This window comes from Myxocyprinus asiaticus, chromosome 18 (genome assembly GCF_019703515.2).
Source record: "Myxocyprinus asiaticus isolate MX2 ecotype Aquarium Trade chromosome 18, UBuf_Myxa_2, whole genome shotgun sequence".
Classification (NCBI taxonomy): domain Eukaryota; kingdom Metazoa; phylum Chordata; class Actinopteri; order Cypriniformes; family Catostomidae; genus Myxocyprinus; species Myxocyprinus asiaticus.
The window spans coordinates 26,706,223-26,725,872 of record NC_059361.1 but is presented as its reverse complement, the minus strand read 5'-3'; the positions used below and the strand labels follow the sequence as shown (position 1 = coordinate 26,725,872).

At 37.9% G+C, this 19,650-nt stretch overlaps 1 protein-coding gene across 3 annotated transcripts in view; it reads left to right on the top strand.

Moving 5' to 3' along the window:
• Window positions 1-19,650, top strand: part of LOC127456508 (E3 ubiquitin-protein ligase Siah1) — a 46,705-nt gene that overhangs the window by 13,822 nt on the left and 13,233 nt on the right. Inside the window, exons 1-2 of one of the 3 annotated variants that reach the window (XM_051725035.1) lie at window positions 11,774-12,601; window positions 18,781-18,837. In XM_051725035.1, the coding sequence (XP_051580995.1) occupies window positions 12,505-12,601; window positions 18,781-18,837 (154 nt within the window). In that variant the 5' untranslated portion in view covers window positions 11,774-12,504. Of the gene's footprint in view, window positions 1-11,773; window positions 12,602-16,272; window positions 18,689-18,780; window positions 18,838-19,650 lie in introns of those variants that run through there. The other 2 variants (XM_051725037.1, XM_051725036.1) reach the window with 2 other exon arrangements.

The following is a 19,650-nucleotide window of genomic DNA, read 5'->3' as shown; positions in this document are numbered from 1 at the left end:
TATGCAAAGCAACAATTCTTGATCATAGGTCTTCTGAGATCTCATTTTTTGCAAGGCATAGTCCAAGTCAGCAAATGCTTCTTGTGAATAGGTAACTCAAAATATTTCAGTGCTTTTTATAAGTCAAAGTAGCTTTAACCCACACCTCCAATCTATTAATAATTGGATGCCAGGTTTGCCAAATTCTGACTCTAATTAGCTTTTATTGACATCAATAGCCTAGGGGTTCACATATTGTTTGTGAACCCCTAGTGTTTGAATGATGTATTCAATAAATAACAAAACAATAATTTGTGCGTTATTAGGTTAAACCTGTGGTCAGCAACCTTTTTGACATGGAGTGCCTTTTTTTTTTTTTTTCTGGTCAATGAAAAAAACATGCAAATGTATGCGATTTTACAAGTACAAGTACAAGAGTACAAGTCCACTTGTAAAAATGTTTCTATTTTGCATTTTTCTAATTTAATCATTTTTCATTACAAATGATATCAGCATAACAGTTTGAGTGCAAAACCTGATGATTATGATAAAATCATGATCCTGCTTGTGAATTTTCACAGAGCATCTTGTGAAAGTGCTTTAATGAAAGAAAACCTGTAATTTTGTACAAAATGAGTTACTGTTAATGTCACATTTTCTTATTTGATTATTGATCACGAAATTGTGTGGAATCTTAAATATTTCTTGTATTATGTCATTGTTATCATGTAATAACTAGCACGCAATTAACAGCGAGAGTGGAGCAGGCTATTTTGTTTGAAATTTTTCGCACCTGTATTCCAATCTACATCTTGATGTAATCCTTCCTCGTGATCATGCAGCGTTTTTTCATCAGTTGTATGGGAGACTAAACATTATTAATGTGTGACGAGACTCATGCTGCACGTGCAAGCCATTCGGGCATCACAAGCCAATCAACTATTTAGCCCTTTTCGGTGAATTGCACCTGCAAATTCCTCCAATATTTCCAGATTTAACTCATTTCGAATAGACTCAGATTTTTTTAACCACACAATGTGGGTTTATGATTTCTCTTTTAATCGTTTAATGTAATTTTGAGTGTGACTAGTTTAAGGAGGGTGTAACTGTATGGTGGGTTGGAAATCTCAAGGATTAATAGTGGTGTTTTCCTTATTACATCACGTGTTGTCCTGAAAGCAAAAAGAAAATTAAGCACGGAATGTAGGCTGTCATCCGTGCAGCGTGACTGAAGCAAAGCGGGCACGTTTACTTAGTGATTAACCAAACGTGAGGCGCTGCCAGCTCGTGATGTGCGAATGGCTTGCACACGCTGCACGAGTCTGTGGGGTATACTGCAGTCTAGTCACATTTTAACTTTTTGATTACCCTCCCATTCAGCTCATGAAAACCTGCTGCGTTATCATGAAGAAGGATTACATCAAGATGTAGATTGGAATGCAGGTGCAGAATTTATATAAATAAAATAGTCTACTCCTCTCTCGTCGTTGCTGGCGTGCCAGTGATTACCCCTCCACATGCCAATGCTGGCAGGCGTGCCATAGGTTGCCGACCCCTGGTTTAAACAGATTGCTTGTTCATTATTATAACTTGGATGAAGATCAAACCAGATTTTAAGACACATTTATACACCAATGCAGGTAATTCCAAAGGGTTCACATGCTTTTTCTTGCCACTGTAATAGCATGCTTGCAAAATAGACATGTCTCTTGGTAGACAGTTTTGGCTTGTGAAGCTTTTCCTGTTTGTCACACATCAGACAGAGTGGGCGTTGTTTATTAGCACTTATACATTTTGACTACATAAAAGCTCTTGAATTTTCAAGATGCACAAAGTCTTCATCCCCTGTTGGCACTTCACATAAATAGAAAATCGCACACTAATACAAAAAGTGCAACATTGTTATGATCATGTCTAGATCCACCCTGCTTGCCCACAGCACCTATCTGTTAATGGTTATAGCTGCAGGTTACCTTAGCAGCCCAGCCCAGTGCTCTCTGCATATAGAGTTACGGCATAGAGCTCTAATGGACTCTGTCCATTGAAAAGATATCTTAGAGATGAGCAGGAGATGAGGGGGCCTGGGTAGCTCAGCAAGTAAAGACACTGACAATCACACCTGGAGTCGCAAGTTCAAATCCAGGGCATGATGAGTGACTCCAGTCAGGCTTCCTCAACCAGTTGGCCCAGTTGCTAGGGTGGGTAGAGTCACATTGGGTTAACCTCCTCGTGGTCGCTATAATGTGGTTCCCGCCCTCATTGGGGCATGTGGCGAGTTGTGTGTGGATGCCTCGGAGAATAGCATTAGCCTCCACACGCTCTGTCTCCGTGGTAATGTGCTCGAGCCACGTGATGAGATGTGCGGATTGACTGTCTCCGATGTGGAGGAAACTGAGATTCGTCCTCCACCACCCGGATTGAGGTGATTCACTATGCCACCACGAGGACTTAGAGCAAAAAAAAAAAAAAAAAAAAAAAAAAAAAGATGAGCATGAGATAATGGATGGGATAGAATCGCTAACGAAGTGTGCATGTTCTGCTCATTTGTATTCAGATGGAAAAGCTTCTGTTTCCCATTTGAAGTTAGAGGCCAAATTCGAGCCGAGCGTATTGAAGATGGTCATGCAGATGTAGTCGGTTTGGCAGTGTGATGATAGTGATGTGTAATTAATTATAATGCTTTTTTAAAATAGGACTGTGAAGGATGTATTATGAAGGATAAAACTTGTGAATACTGTCTGCAAGAGAGAAATTAAATTCTCCCAGCTGTATTCCTTTTGTTTATGGTGTTGATATTCACAGCGAATGATATACTTTGTAATGTGCATTGTATGTTAAGGCTGCAATTGTCCTTGGCTGTCAGTGCGTACGTTTTTAATTCAAGATTTGTGCATGTGTAATGAGCTTGGAGTGTACAACGGCCATATGCTTATGCTGTTTGTGGTGCTGCTACCAAGGTGTGTTCTCGTGATGATCTTGGATAGATTTCCATTGGAAACCTGTTTTGCATCCCTGCGATGGTGGAGAAGAGGTCTGCTGTTTACTCTACCCAGAACTCCATGACCTGCATGTAAATATTTTGCCTGGGCCCTCATTTAGAATGGAAATGCTGGGCAGGATCTCTACCCTGCCCTCAGCCCTCTTGTTTATGTGCACTTTCCCTGCATTGATTGCAGCTTTGTACTTGTGCTGCATGATTTGGTCATTGAGATTTATTTTGAAAAATATGGCAATTGCGAATTGAACTGCGATATGATAAACTAATAGGCCTAAGGGATTATTTTTGACCAAAATTTGGTAATGTTTTGCCCATGTTCTTAGGCTTATAGCCCTTTTCCACCGACATGGCTCTAAATACAAGCAAACATACATGCATAATTGAAATGATAAAAAAAAAAAAGTGTGTGTGTGTGTGTGTGTATGTATGTGTGTGTATATATATATCACACACACACCTCCACTCAATCCATGTCTACGGTTTGTAAATCATTAAAAAAATATTAATAAATTGTCGCCATTTTTCTTGTACCTCTGATATTGTACTTAATTTTTTCAAGTTTAAAAAAAAAGGCTAAATCTTTGAGCCAAACTGAAATAGAAGGGGGTTGTGGGGAGGTCCAAGATAACAGTATTCTGCTCCTAGCAAGAAGGGATGCAAAAGCCATGGCGTCGGCCTGTCTACGTCTTAAAGTCTGAGACCGAGATGAAACACCAAAGACTGCAACCAAAGGGCAAACAACTAATTTGACCCCTAGGATGTCAGAAACTATTATAAAGAAAGAATTCCAAACATTTTACAACTTGGGACAAAATACAAACATTTGGCTAAGGTTACATGGTGAAAGTTTACATTTATCACACAAATCTGAAACATTGGGATATATTTTAGAAAGTTTTGTCTTCAAGAGATGAGCTCTGTAAATCGTTTTAAATTGTGTAAAGCTAAGTCTAGCACACGAAGTGGTGGTACGTACATTGTCTAATACTCTACTCCAGTAGTCATCCTCAAACTCTAAGTCAAGTTCCTCTTCCCAAGCCCTGATAGTTTTAATGCTGTGAGAATTATCCCTTGACAAGATAACTGCATATATCTTTGAGATAATCCCATCCATATGAGGATTCAGTCTTCCCATGTAGACTTTGTAGGCAGAGAGGGAAACCCAGAGAACAGAGAGGAGGTACAGTGCCTAATTTGAAAATAATGAAATAGGTGAGAGGGAAGCAGATTAAATGATGAGGATAATTCAGAAAAATTTGCAAACACATTATTAATGAAAAGATCTTAAAAGCATTTCAGACCTTTCTTCTCCCAGAAAGAGAATATGGAATCTGAAAAGGGAGGAAGAAAGAGATGCTTATTACGAATAGGAGCCATGGTTGATGCCGAGGTAAATTTAAAATGACGCTGAAATTGAAAGAATATTTTGAGAGAAGAGCATACTATTGGGTTATCCGTGTAATGTGAAAGGGACAAAGGGAGAGAAGAGAACACCATAGCAGGGAGAGATGTTGAAATACAAGACTTAGCTTCTAAGTGGCACCATGGCAAAGAGGAGGCCTGTACCCAGAACACCAATTTCTGAATATTTGCCGCCCAATAATAATACATAAAGTTGGGCAAGGAAAGCCCTCCACTTAGTCGACTTTTTTGGAGCAAAATTTTGGAAACTCTAGGAGTTTTTCCTGCCCATATAAAAGAGGAGATTAATTGGTCTATATTCTTGAAAGATTTGGGTAGAAACAAAGGAATGGCTTGAAAGAGGTAAAGAAATTTTGGGAGAATGTTCATTTTTACAGCATTTATCCTACCTAGTGGAGATAATAGAAGAGCTGCCCATCTTAAAAAAGCTGACTTCATGTATGAAACTAAAGGTATAAAATTTGCTGCCTTTAAGGCAGAATAAGAAAGGGTTACATTAACACCAAGGTACTTGAATTTAGAACTTTCCAAGTGGAAAGGTATGTCATTCTGTTTTAGTTTTTGGCCAGATTGATCTATGGGTAAACAATTCACTCTTTTGTAAATTCAGTTTATACCCAGAAAATTTCCCAAAATCATCTAATAGACATACTATCTCAGGAATAGATGCAATTGGATCGGTAACGTAGAGTAATAAGTCGTCAGCGAATAAGGCTGATTTATGTTCAATTCCCTTGCGGATTATTCCCTGAAATGCAGGGAGTGTTCTAAGCATTATTGAAAGGGGCTTAATAGCTATGGCAAAAAGTAATGGGGATAGGGGGCATCCCTGGCGCGAACCCTGTGATAAAGTAAAATATTCAGATTTAACATTGTTGGTATAAATTGAAGCTTGAGGGTCAGCATATAATAAACGTATCCATGAAATCAATCCATCCCCAAAACCGAACTCTTCCAGTACCCTAAAAAGATAAACCCATTCTATCCTATCAAATGTCTTTTCGGCATCTAACGAAATGATCACCTCAGAGGAGCTACTGTTTTGTCTTGAGTATAAAATATTAAAAAGTGTACGATATTAGAAAATGAATACCGTCCTTTTATAAATCCGGTTTGTTCCTCTGAGATAATATTAGGAAGTATTGCCTCTAAACGAGAGGCCAAAATTTTGGCTAAAATCTTAACATCAACATTGAGGAGGCTAATAGTTCTGTGTGTTACATAAAGTTGGGTCCTTCCCATCTTTAAGCAATGGAGTTATAGATGCTTGTCTCAATGTTGGGGGCAACATACCTAGCTCTAGGGATTCCTCAAATATAGACAAAAGAAGTGGTGCCAATTTAGCATGAAATTTCTTATAAAATTTGGAAGGCAGCCCGTCTGGGCCGGGGGATTTCTTAGATTGCAACAAATTAATTGACTTAATAATCTCCTCAAAATAATGGGTCTATCAATTTCAGATGCTAAAAGAGAATCAACCTTAGGGAAGTTAATGCGCCCAGGAAATTGGTTCATTTCTTCTGAATGGTCAGAAGCCTCAGTTTTGTACAGAGAGGAGTAAAAGTTTTTAAGAGTCAAATTAATCTCCACAGGATCTGAGGTTAGTGCGCCACCGGGCTGTGCAGTTTGAGTAATAAAGCGCGAAGCCACTTGGCTGCACAGCTGGTGGGCCAGGAGTTGACCGACCTTATCCCCATATTCATAGTAATTGCCATGCGTGTATAACAAAAGTCTCTCTGCCTTACCTGTGGATAACATTGAATTCTGCCTGCAAATTAAGCCTTTGTTTATGTAGCTCAGGAGTGGGGTTATGAGCATATTGGTCATCTAAAGCTTGAATATTGTCATAACTTTTTAATCCTATTCCTCCATTCTTTATGAACATAAGCAGTGTAAGAGATTATCTGTCCTCTTAAAAAAGCCTTTAAAGTTTCCCAAAGTAAGGAATAAGAGATTGAATCGGTCCGATTAGTAAGGAGAAAATCATCTATTGAATTAGAAATATATTCACAAAATTCTGAATCAGATAGAAGCAAAGAATTGAACCTGCAGGGCGGTCGAGGAGTGCGATATGAAAAAAGTCTTAGAGGGGCATGGTTTGAAATAACAATGGGTAGATATTCAGAGTTTACAACCTGAGGAATTAAGAACTACTGATAATTTTTTTTTTATCTATACGAGAGAAAGATTGATGGACATGAGTAGAATGAATTATTTTCTCGCTGTGGGATTAAAGTGTCTCCATGGGTCATTGTAACTATTCTGAACCATAAACTCAGAAAATATCTTTGACATGGCAGAGGGAACTTTCATAACAGTACTTGGTTTATCCAAATCTGGATCAATAACACAGTTTAAATCTCCCCCAAATATCAAAAGATGTGTGTTTAGAGCTGGGATCTTTGACAACAAATTCTGAGCAAAGAGAGTATTATCAAAGTTTGGGGCATATACATTTACCAAAACTAATGGTGTTTGTGAAATTTCCCCTTTCACAATTACATATCTACCATTCTATTGGCATTGTCAATAGAAAAAGGCACAGTCTTATTAATCAAAATGGCAACTCCTCTAGACCTGGAATCAAAGTTGGAATGAAACATGTGATGTCCAGCGAGTTTGGAGTCTGCATTGATCCTTGAGGTGCAGATGAGTTTCCTGGAGGAATACACCGTCAGGTTTTTGTAGTTTTAAATGTGTCAAAATTTTGGATCTTTTAATGGGACCATTCAGTCCTTTCACATTCCAACTCAAGAATCTAACTGAGCTTCTGGTATTGTCCATCAAGTTAGGTTAATATATAAGTAGAGAGGAGGCCACAAGCGAAGGAAAAAAAAGAGGTAAATAAATAAATTGGGGAAAAAACACCCATCATCCTTCCCCTCACCCTACCCTGAACATCACTCAATTTATTCTCTCCATTCCTAAACAATGGAGGCAGAACCCAAATCTCTGGAACATCTGATGCTCGTAAACCATATCTATTCGAATCTGTCGCATGAAGTCATTCCCGAACATGTGGAGTAACATAGAGAACATTCATTTCAGGCGACATGAAAACATATATTTGCCTAAACGCTCTTAAGTTATCAGTTATCAGAGTACAATTGCTTATAAAATGGTGTCCTTTGCATAATTATATCTACAAGATACCTAGAATGTTGAATACCGTTCGTTAAACCATCACTGTGCTTCTGTGGGGCAGTGAATGAAGCTTCTCATCGCAGAGGCCAATCAGCAGGCGAGCGGGGAATCTAAGAGAGAACCGCACGTTCTTCTCACGCAGGCTGTTTCTCACAGCTGTAAATGCCGCCCTCCTCTTAGCGACGCTGGAGTTGAAAATGAAGACCTTACGGCTCTGATAGAGTTGGTTCCAATTCCCACGCCGAACAGCCTTTTCTTTGACGTTAAAGTAGTGAAACCGCACGATCATCACTCTAGGCCTTTTGATTCTCCCGGTCAGCTGAAGCCGCAGGGCCAATACGGTGTGCTCTATCCAGCAGTGGGGCAGTTGGAAAGATTTCTGATCCGAGCACATCCTGGAAAAATTTTGACAAACGTAACCGGATCACTCCCTTCTGCTCGCTCCGGGGTGCCGATGACCTGAAGATTGCAACGCAGAGAGCGTGACTCCAAGTCTTCCACTTTGTTGGTGAGTCGTTTGTTAGCCGAATTCAACTTTAGCACCCTCTGTTCCAGTGCTACAATGTGGTCGCTGTAGTCGTTCAAGTGCTGATTAAGCTCGTCAGTGTGCCGTCCTTGTGACTCAATGCTCTATTTAAAACACTCAAAAGATGCAAGAGCGGAGTCAATGGCTGCTTTTACCTGTTCTGCAATGGTAGATGATAGCTTGGAGATCAGAGTGGCACGGAGATTTTCCAGATCCAACGGCAGCTTGTCACCATGACTCTGTCACGGTTGCTGACGATTTAAGTTTCCATTGCCTTTCAGAAGCCATAAATCTTTCCAAGCTACAATCTTAGAATGAGTAATTAAAAAAAACAACAAAAAAAAACACAATGTGTTAAAAGCTTCAGGTAGCCTGAAAGATATAATTGAAAGACAAAATGCTTGGGAGCTCACTTCACACGTGTCTTCTCACTCACATGCTCAGCCGGAAGTCAACTTTTTTATTATTTATTTATTTATTTATTGATTGATTGATTGTGTAAAATAGGCACATAATATCGGAATATCGATCGCAGGGCCCCAAATCGAATCAAATCGAAATCGTATCACGGCGGACTTTGAAGTATCAGCACATATCGGATCGCAGGCCAAGAGAATCGATATAAAATCGTATCGTGATGAAACATCCGATTTGCACCCCTAATTGAAAGTCAGATGTTCTTTACCAACGTATCAAATTACACAGGCAGCAAAGTACACGCACTGACAGAAGACATTTAATTGCAGGTAGTGAATATAATGTGCATGGTGAGTAACTGTAAGACGTTTCTGATTCAGAATGACACAAGACATGCTGTTAGACACACAGACACGTGCTTGAAGAAACACACTTTATTATGTTTTTAAGAACAGATGACAGAAAAGCCGTCTGTGCGCATGTCTAACAACACTGTTTGTTTGAAGGAGCGCAGTCTAGTGGAACACGTGTATATGTAAAGGGTTCTCACTCTGTTTCAGTCTTCTGAAAAAAATTTGCAAGAATAATGTCGTCCATGAGAATGCTGCAAATGACCTCAGACCATCTCAGCTCAGGAGATGCTTTTGAGTTTTAGATTTATTTTCACAGAGCAGTTCCTTGAGTGCAACTCTGCAGGGTCACTTTATATATAGCCTATACATCTGCGATTAAATCATAAAATAATACTAAAGCACGTTCACCTCGAACCATGATTTATATTTCAGTGATTATCATCTTTATTATAATTGTTTACATTTTATAATTGTTTTTAGATCTTAATTTTTATTAGTAATTTTCCGCCTGTTGTCATAGATGGGTACTTGCATGACGGTAAATGGAAAGGTGTAAATATATAAAGGTTATATATGATTTTTTTTTTATCACTATTTTAGTTTTGTTTCATTTGAATTTAGAAATGCCTTTTTTGGTTTAATTTTTTTGTTAATTTAATTTTCAATGCAAAATCACTAAAGCAAGAATTTTCACAGATCCCTCAGCTGGAGTATTTGATGTAACTGATGTAATTTTGAATTATTATTATTATTATTATTATTATTATTATTATTTTATTTTTATTTTTTTATTTATTTATTTTTTTAATAAAAACATCGAACATTTCTTGCATATCGCCCAGCCCTAGGAGGGAACAAAACAAATGTATTCACACGCATTCAAAGTCATTACCCTTCCAAAGCAGCTGTGATGAAAGGTAATAAAACGGCAACATTAAACCCACAACAACCAATAATAAGTGATGTATTTGACTGGACAACGAAATACCCAACCGGTAGCCCATGTTGGAGAGAATGCATGGATGAAATAGGTTCTTTGCCAAAGAGATGTTGCCCTTCACAACTGTTGAAAAGCCCTTCACAACTATTGAAAAGCCATCTTTCATAAAGTTGAACAACACACATTTTAATTAGTTTAATTTAGTTTCATTAGAAATTGTTAAAATAAAAGTTAAAAGTTTGAAATCAAGCTGCCTTGTGTTGTGTAGGCTATTGCTTAACAAAAATTACCCCATAGTACCACTTAGCGTCCAACCAGCGGTAATACCAGTGTTAGTCAGTTTGAACATGAACACCGCACCGGTGTGAAAATTATGATATCATGGCAAGTCTAGACTCCACATCACATTTGAGGTGTAAACACTAATCCATCTTGTATGCGTCCCGGCAGCAGTGAAGCGCTGGTATCAATACAGATGACAAGCATGAACACCAAGCTCCTTTAATACAGGTAATCCACTAAAATAATGGATAATTCTGCTTGACGTTGCGTGTGTGCTTGGATTAAATTTCAATGGCATCTGGAAGAAACAGTGTGCCTTTTTTTCACTTTCTTTGTCTTTACCGACTTTGCTTTAAAACCATGCAGTAACACACTGACATAGTGATTGTATGTCGTCATGAAACGGAGACCCCCCCCCACTCCAAATCCCAACACAAGTGGTCACAGGCGATGCATTTAAACAACCAGGTGCAAACAGCCTTGTGTCTCACCTAACCACATGTGATCGGATCACCTGAAATGCATCTTAATACCAGGTGGAAACGGGGCCTGTATGTAAGTTCAGGATTAAAAATAAATGTTTATATTTTGTTTTTGATCAACAACTGTTTGTAAAGAACAAAAAGGATTTTAAAAGACATTTCATGACAAATGGATTACGTGGATCTTGTCTTTGGACACTCTTTACAGTGAACGAGTCAAAGCAAACCTTTACCCTCAACACGCAGTGAAAGGATGCTGAACTTCTTAGCCAATTACCAGCCAGTGGCTAATCACAGATATTTTTAGTCAGTGCAAAATTTGTCTAGGCAAGTGATTTACATATCAAGTAAAAGATCAATCTTGGGATTTAAGAATTGATATCGAGATTGTTCAAATACCCAGTCCTATTTTGTAATATCAGGTTCTTTGTACTTAACAGCTCCATATTTAACAGATGTTTTACATAAAAGGGAAAAGACTGTTTTGGAAGATCAAAAGATCCTGCAGATTAACACCTTTTACAATAGAAGCTCAAGGAGATGAGATGCAACGGTCATGGTTTCAGTAAGAGGATCCACGAACATAACCTTGTGGAATTGATTGTTTTGGTTGTATCATCACTAGTTGAATCTACAGGGCATGTTTTGACTGGGTTAAAGGACCAGAGGTCACAAGACAATCAGAGCCTTGTAGTGACACGCTGAAAACGGCAGTGGTGTTTATCTTTCAGGCCTTAACGTCAGTTTCAGTGCTGATGTATTTTGGGTATAGTGAGCATGGTGAGTGGTGATGTGTAGTTGTAAACATTTTTGTTCTCTGAATATGATGTGGCTTGTGTTGTCTATGCTTTGAGCTTCTATATAGCAAAACTGGTGATATTAAATTTATTGTAAGCTGCCACATTCTCCCTCTCAAAGATTTTTTTTTTTTTTTCTTCCATTCAAATGCATTAAACTGTAAATGACAATTTCCATTTGTGGGTGAATTATCCCTGTAATGTGCCTGTAAAGCTACATTAGGCTATTTTTTTAATTTGGTCCCTATGAGCACCTTGTCTAACTTTTAGAAGTGCCATGCTGTAAAGTCTCTTTGTCTGAAAGGCGTGAATAGAGGCAGCGACCGCAGTAGCAGGAGGAGGAGCTGTGCAATCTGACACGGCTAGGCCCATGAACAGGTCCCACTCCTCCTCTTCTTAGGGAGAGAAAGAGCTAGCGAGCAAGCATGCTGACTTCAGTCTGACATTTGATTCCTCAACCTCAACAGTGGTGACGGTGCAGCTGGGACTTTGCCTCATTCGTCTCTCCCTTCTGCGGTCGTTCTGAGAGTTCACTTTTCGGTGCAACAGCGCATTGCTTCCCTCTCTCTGGTTTCTCCTCTGGAGAGCTGACAGGATATTTAGAAAGTCCAGGGAGTGGTCTCTCTTACACGTGTCCTGGAATGTGCTTTTAAGAGAGGGGGAATATGAATCAACTCGGCTCACCCCTGTATTTTGCTTTTTTCCTCTCTCCCTGGATTGCTTCTTAAGTCTCCTGTCAGGCGCTGGGAGCTGGATCTACTTGTGTAACATTCCTGGATTACAGCAAATCATTGTGTATAAATATTTATTTTTTTTTTTTTAATTTTTATCCACCAACTTTCTTTGTGCATGTCCTAAGTTGGACTTCTTTTTTTACCGTAAAACACAGATCTCCTGGTCTCCACTCTCAAGGAATCAACTAGAGGGTTGCTAGAATTAGTTCCACAAATGTGTAGGTGTTGAGGAGAGACTCATCCCTTCCTCCTCTGGGGAGGTTGTGGGTGGGGATAACTTACTGCGGCCCTGGGCGACCTGTTGGAGCTGTTTTTGCACCGGTTTTAAAAGAAGACGATAAGAAAGTGTGAAATGGGAAAGGAGCCGCCCTTGCTTATGGGCTATTTTGTTTCTATGGAAAGAGCATTATGAAGAGTCAGTCTGCTCCCAATGTCTGCCACTGTTAAGCTGCAGCCTGTGTACTCATGGAAGGGCGTGTTAAAGCTCTTCTCTTGCATAGCGGCCCGAACTGCTAGTAAACCTAAAGGTAACGGCAACATGCTCTCATTACCACGTACATGCTCACAACCACCACCCACTCACCTGTGTGAAGCAGGCCATGTGGAATGGCTCGGTTTCATTCATGTCATATTAACCGCGTTAACCCCAGGCTTACCTCTTTATGAAAGAAAACCGCCCATTCACACAGTTGGTTTTCTTAGGGCCACCGGTTTCATTCCTAGACTTTCTGCTGAGGACAAAGAAGGGAAAGTTGTCTGTTTTGAGAGACAACTCTTGCTATTTTCTTTCCTCCCTTTATGTTAAGATGCTGAGACCTCTTCCATCCTTTTTTTTTTTTTTCTCTTTGTATTTGTGGAAAGTTTGAGTTTATGGTGTGGAAGTGGGGTTTCAATGGAGCTGTCATCAAATCTACTGTGTGCATTGTACCAGGGTCTTGAACATTAAAGTGAGACAGTACATTGAGGGCAGGCTGGGACTCATCTGCTTGCTCAGGCAACACTGACTGAGACTGTAGGTTCACATATGTTTCTGTGACCTGTGCGTAGTCATCTATCTCAGTTTGTGTCTGTTTCTCAGCCCAAAGCTTTTGCTGATGGCTGAGTAACTGCATTTGATCGTTTAGTAAATAGAAATGGTCCTGAGTTTTGGTACATTCAGACAGGTTACCAAATGGCTGGTGAATGGCTTTTATAACTTGAAGAGATTGTCATTTACTTACCCTCATGTTGTTCCTAACTCAAATGTCTTGATTATTCTGTGGAACACAAAATGAGATGTTGGGCAGAAGGACATCCTCAGTCACCATTCACTTTCATTGCATCTTTTTTCCTTACAGTGAAAGTGAATGGTAACTGAGACAAACGATGATGACCGTTTTCCTTTTGGGGTGAACCATCTCTAAGTCTTGGGTTTTATTGCAGTTAGGGTCTATGCATGTTGACATTTAAAATGAAATTTGAGTGTTTAGCTGTTCTGTCCGTGTTGATTTTTATTTATTTATTTATTTTTGGGTCATTTTGATCCCTGCTATTGACCATTCACCTGATTTTGGTTTCTGTACCTCTTAAACCGCTGAATGATTTCACCAGATACTTTAATGCGTATTGATCTGCCTTCCATTCTGAATGGCATCTGATGATATATTGAAGTGTGCCTAATGTGGAGAAATCAATGCAAAGCTTAGACATTGTGATGTCTGTGCATTAGTGCTAAACCATGTGGGAAGGTTGTTGTATCTGATTTAATAGGCTTTGCATTAGAAAAGCTAAAATGGAGTAAAGCTGTATTCTTAGGGGCACAAAAAAAGTGGGTATGGTGAAGGGTCTGTGTGCACCCTTGCTCAACATCATGGTATGAAGAAATATCTGTACTTGTTTTGTATCTCAATTGTTCCAGGCTGACACATCTTCTGTTTAGATAATTTGTTGTTCAGTCACTGTAGCTACAACAAACAGAAATACTGTACTAATAGGAAAAACATTTGTAGTATGTGCAACCAGAGGTGACATGCCCATTCAAAGTATGGGGGCACTTGCCCCCTCAGATATTTGAGCCAAGAGGATTTTAAATGGATTATTTGAACTTCCAAAAACATATTTGTACCTTTTTGACAGTTAAATTGAATGATTGTTGCATGTAAAAAAGAATGTGTGTGTGGCGAAATCTTTTCACATTCTAAATTTTAGGTTTTTTTTATCAGTCCAATTGAGTCGCTTTTTCCACTAAAGGCAAAGTCCCATGGCTGCCTTGGATTGTGCTCACGGGGAAGGTCGAGCACATATGGGAAAGCATGATGTTAAGCTAATTAATTAAATCAACTTATGTGCAGTTAACTTTTTCTAACTCTGTCTGTCCAGCCCTCTACATTGCAAGTAAATCACTCGCATATGCGAGTAAATTTCGCACTATGCAACCAAAAAAAATGTCTTATTAGCCACTGGCAAGTAAATATTAACATTTCACTTGCCAGTGATAGAGTTGTGTGGTGTCGAAGCACCGAGGCCCTTTTACTTAATAAAAAGCAGTCGATTATGAAGCTGGATTCAGCCTCCTTTTTCCCTGCATGCTGTCTCATGAGCACACAGGAAAAAGCCCTTGTCTCATTCAGTTGAACTCCGAGCATCTCAGGGAACCGCACCGCGAACATCATGAGCAGCTCTCTTGAGAGCATGTGAAGATGAACCACTTCTCAAGCACTCTGATGTGCACGCAGTCTTCAGAGGCTTGCGCCAAACTCCCACGAATATTTAAACAAGGTATAAACGTATTCATTTTGTGAACGCAAAGCGCTCCAGTTTCGCTTAACGGCCATGTAATGGCAAATGTCCGTGGTCATTGTGGGTTTATTCATGCAGTGAGACAGAGGAGATGCCCTGCTCTATTTCTGTGGAGATGATAAAATGCAAGAAACAGAATCTCAAAGTCTTCCTTCACGAGAAATAAGGGCTTGTGAGTTAATCAGAGAGCCTTAAAATAATGTGTGAATGTGAAGAATTTAAGGCAGAAATATTTTACTATTGCATAATATAATAGCTATACAGGTTGGCTGGGTTACAAAAGAAGCAAAAGAAAACATAACATTGACAAAGTCCAATGGATCAAAAGTAAATCGGACAAATAAGCTAGATATTAGTTATTTAGACATATTTTGAAAATTAAAATATTATTTTAATTATTTTAAATTGTATACTTTTATATTTGACTGTCATTCATATGTTTTTGAAGCCTGAAAAGGAAATTATATACCCTTATTTTATTATGACCCAAGCTAAATTTGTATAAATGACTTTGTTGTGTGCATGAAGCACAAATAGTGAGTTTGTATGGTAATTAATCGTCATTCATGAAATGCCTAAAACAGACAATTAATCATCATAGCCCTAAAACGGACAATTAATCAGCCCTAAAACAGGCAATTAATCGTCATAATCGCAATTATTTGTTTGACAATTAATTGTCAGCCAAATTTCACAATCGTGACCCCTAATTTTCATTATTAGGTTCCTACCTTGTTAATTATTTTGTTAAAAATGTGTATGAAATTTCAAACAGTGACAACAACTTGTATCATTATTAAAAAATGCGATTTCATGACATCATATAAATTGATAATGTGAAATTTGTACATTTTTAAAAAGCTAAAATGTGATTAAAATCATAAAACAAAATATAAAAAATACATTACAATGTATTATAATGCGTGAAATATATATATGAAGAGGCCCCCTCTCTGTTTGCTTAATATATTTTTTAGTTACATTATGCTTGCATGTCGTCAAGTCTGGCGAGTAAAAACAAAAATTTACTAACCAATGACGATTCTTTCTCCAACATGATCTTAGAGGGTTGCTGTCTCAGTGAAACAGTCAGTCTTTTTTTCATAGTCTAATATAGATTGTCAATAATTGTGTTTGACCAGTTGCTGTTCATTTCCTTTGGTGCTGAAATGCGTTTGACTGGTTTTGCAGCGTAACACTTTTTTTTCATGTTTAAAGAAAGCAGCAGCTCCTCTCCTTTCCAGCCATTTATAAAAACCATTTTTTTTATTTATTTATTTTTATATATATATATATATATTTTTTTTTTTTTTTTTTTTTTTTTTTTAAGTAATGAAAGGCAGTTTTACATGGTTCCTCTGTAGCAGCAGATTTTGGATCCGTTGAGAGAGGCTGTGGGCGGCTGAACATATCGAGATGATCTGTGCTTTTTACATTCTCTGTCCAGGGTAAAACTGTAATGTGTCAAACAGTGATGGCGATTGGGATAACTGGCATGAGGAAGAGACAGTATTCCGTGTTTTCTTGGCATGTTTTAGAAGATTAAAGACAAACAGATATGGTTTGCTTGGCGACATTTCCACAGTATTCGTCCAGTCACTGTTATTGTAAACGGTGCAGCGACTCGTCTAATGGGTTCTTCTCTTTTATAAAATTGTACATCCTCGTTCCCTTTCCTTGCGAATTTTCTGTGAAATGTCAAGAATATTTTTATTATTTACTGTGAGCATTTTTGGGCGGAACCTTATTTTCTTTTTGATTCTCTCATGAATAAAAAAAAAAAACCTCTCTGCGGATTATAAAAAGCTGGCATTTAAAACACATTTCATTTTAACGTGGTGAGGCCTGTATTTAAAATTCAATGCCCTGTTCAGATCTTTATTTATTTTAATGCATCGACAGATTGTTTTATTTTTTATTTTTTTATAGCCTACATATTCATTTATTATCGTAGTATTTTGAAACACTGATGTTTGTCCTGGAATTTAGACTTAGACTATCATCTACAAGTGAGTTAGGCTACCTTTTGTAAATGTAATGTTTGGTTTGTTCTAAAGTTGATGTTTGATATTTTATGTCATTTTATTTCTATATTTAGATTTTTTTTAAATGTACGTTTAGATACTCTGTAGTTGAAATTAGAGGTCAAACTTAAGAGTTTAGCCCTTGGAATTCATTTATGAAAGAGGTAGGCTAAATTTGCGCCTCATTAAATATCTACATTATTTCACGCCTATTGTAAATGTACTATTACACCATATCTATTGGTTTTGTGTTATTAGTGCTCTAATATTTCTTGTTTTGTACTTAGTTAATACTAAGTACAAAACAATTTTATGAGCAGCTATGCGTAATTTTACTACCCACATGCTGTTTTAGGCATACTAGGTGTTTTTATTTGTTGATGAATTTTATTCTGTTATGAAGACTCAAACAAAAAGAGGTATTGATAAAACATGCATCTAAGTGTGAAAAACACCGCTACACCAAACAAAGCACCACATCAATATTTTACTGTCTGAATTTTCTGCTCTGATTTTGATGACTTTGAAGAAACAAAGGTTATAGTTAAGCTTATTTATTTTTTGAATGTCTGTTATCCTATTGAAGGGCTGTGCTTGGTGTCTAAGACCAACACACTGTCACGGTGAAATCGTAAGGATTGCGATTTGTGAAATTTTTTTTTTTTTTTTCTTGAAAAAGTTTTTCATTTTTATAAAATAGAATGTAATGGTAATAGATGCATGTTAAAAATAACTAATTACTTGAGTGCTTTTAAGTGTCAACCAAGCCCCCCCAGCCATGACAACTATTTCAAATCTACTGAGTTTGCATGGATGATTTATAGAGAAATACAAGACACAAAATTCAAACCATTTTATTTGGTTAATTTTCTTTTAGTAAGTTCATTTAGTTTTATTATCTATAACTTACACTGAACATGGAAAACTACATTTACAGTAATCCTCATTCAAGGGATTGCTACATGTTCACCTTATTTTGAGATAGGCTTAAGCTCACTCTATTGAGCTTAGACACATTTTGCACAGCCTCTTATGTTGTGGATGGAAAATATGTGCACAAAAGTGATGAGCACAAGAAGGCGATGTAAAACTGTCTGAAGATGTAAAAATGCAATCGAATGCAACCATTACTGATACAAATACTGATTAAAACGGGTGTTTTATACCGTTTCCTGTGATTTATACTGCTTGTTGCAGCAATATGAACTTTGCATTAATGACGGTGGTGGTGGTGGTGGGTTGGGTTTGGTTGACCCTGGTGCCCCCTCAAAAACATTAGGTGCATGACGCCCCTCTGTGCATCTTTTAATACTAAAATGCAAGGAATGTATATGCCACAGAACATAAGACTCAGTGACTAACTAAAGAGAACACCAACTGAAGTTCAGAGAAAGTAAAACTACATTGTACTGTTGAAATGTCAGTTATATTAGAGCATTTAGAAATGTTATGCTTAATGTTTTGGGAATCTTTGAAGTAATTCTGTTCTCAGATGGATATTTGGTTGATAAGAGGGGCTTGTAACACTTAAGCAGTTGCTATTTATGAAGTTGCAAGTTACCCCACAAGGTTAAAAGCTACTGAGATTTTTTTGTTTGCTGTGTTTGACTTGAACTCCCTGTATCCATGAACATTATGATGAGAAGCTGGATGGCACTTAAATAGCATGGAGACACACTGTTACACTATGAATGAACTGACTTGTTTTGCTGCACTAACTAGCTGTGAGACCTGATTTTCCCCTTAACTTTATTCTTCATGGAAAACAACACTTGTTCACTTGAAAAATAAACTAGGAAAGCAGCTCTACAAGTAAGATTTAAAAGTACTAGATCTAGAATTATTGTCTATTAAAAATAAATTAACCAACCCCCTTTTCTCTGTCTCTCTCTGTCTCATTACAGGGGTCTACACATTTCAAGGAAAGAAGAAAGACGTACTTGGAAATCATATGGACGAAGGCAAGTGTTAAAATTTAGTGTTCTGTTGTATTTTCAGAAAATGTAACAGTTTTCTGCCAATTTTCAGGCCTCTTGAAATATAGAGTTGTTGAAGCTTGCAACAGTGTTAGGTTTTTCTTGGCCATGATACTTCAATTCATGTTTATGGGGATGTGGAAAAAAAGTGCCTCCAGTGGAGAGAATATGGTAATAAATGGGGTGCGATAGATGATGAGTTTGTCCAGCATCCAAAAAAAGCGTCAATAATCACACCCAGTCACCATCTGGAAGAGCAGGGCTGATATATACAATCAGACCCTCATTCTCTCATACAGAAATGGCCAGAGTGGCCCATAATGCTGCTTGACCATAATCTTTTCATCCACCAATGCTATGTTTACTAAACTCTTGTCTGTGCCTGCCATCAATTTCATGGACTTCTTCCAAAGAATGGTCTTCTAGAAGGCTGTTTGTTTACAAATGAAACTAGTCCAAAATCATTCCCATCAGTTCATATTATTGGAACGTATCCCAGAGTATACCCCACAAACCACTTCTGCAATCGTACATGTGTACTGTACAAGCTTGTGTCCATTGTACATACAAGTCACATACAGAGATTCAGTTAGAGCTAGTCAAATGTTACTCATAAATTTTAATCCACAAAGCTTTTATTATTCTTACAGAATACTGCTTACAGATCAAGAATACAAATAATACCCAATATACAGTATAATGGTGCAGACTACTAACCACATTGCAAAGACTGCAGCAAGCACAACCCAAATGCTAACACCTACTGAGTGAAATATGATTTTGACCACAAACATCTCC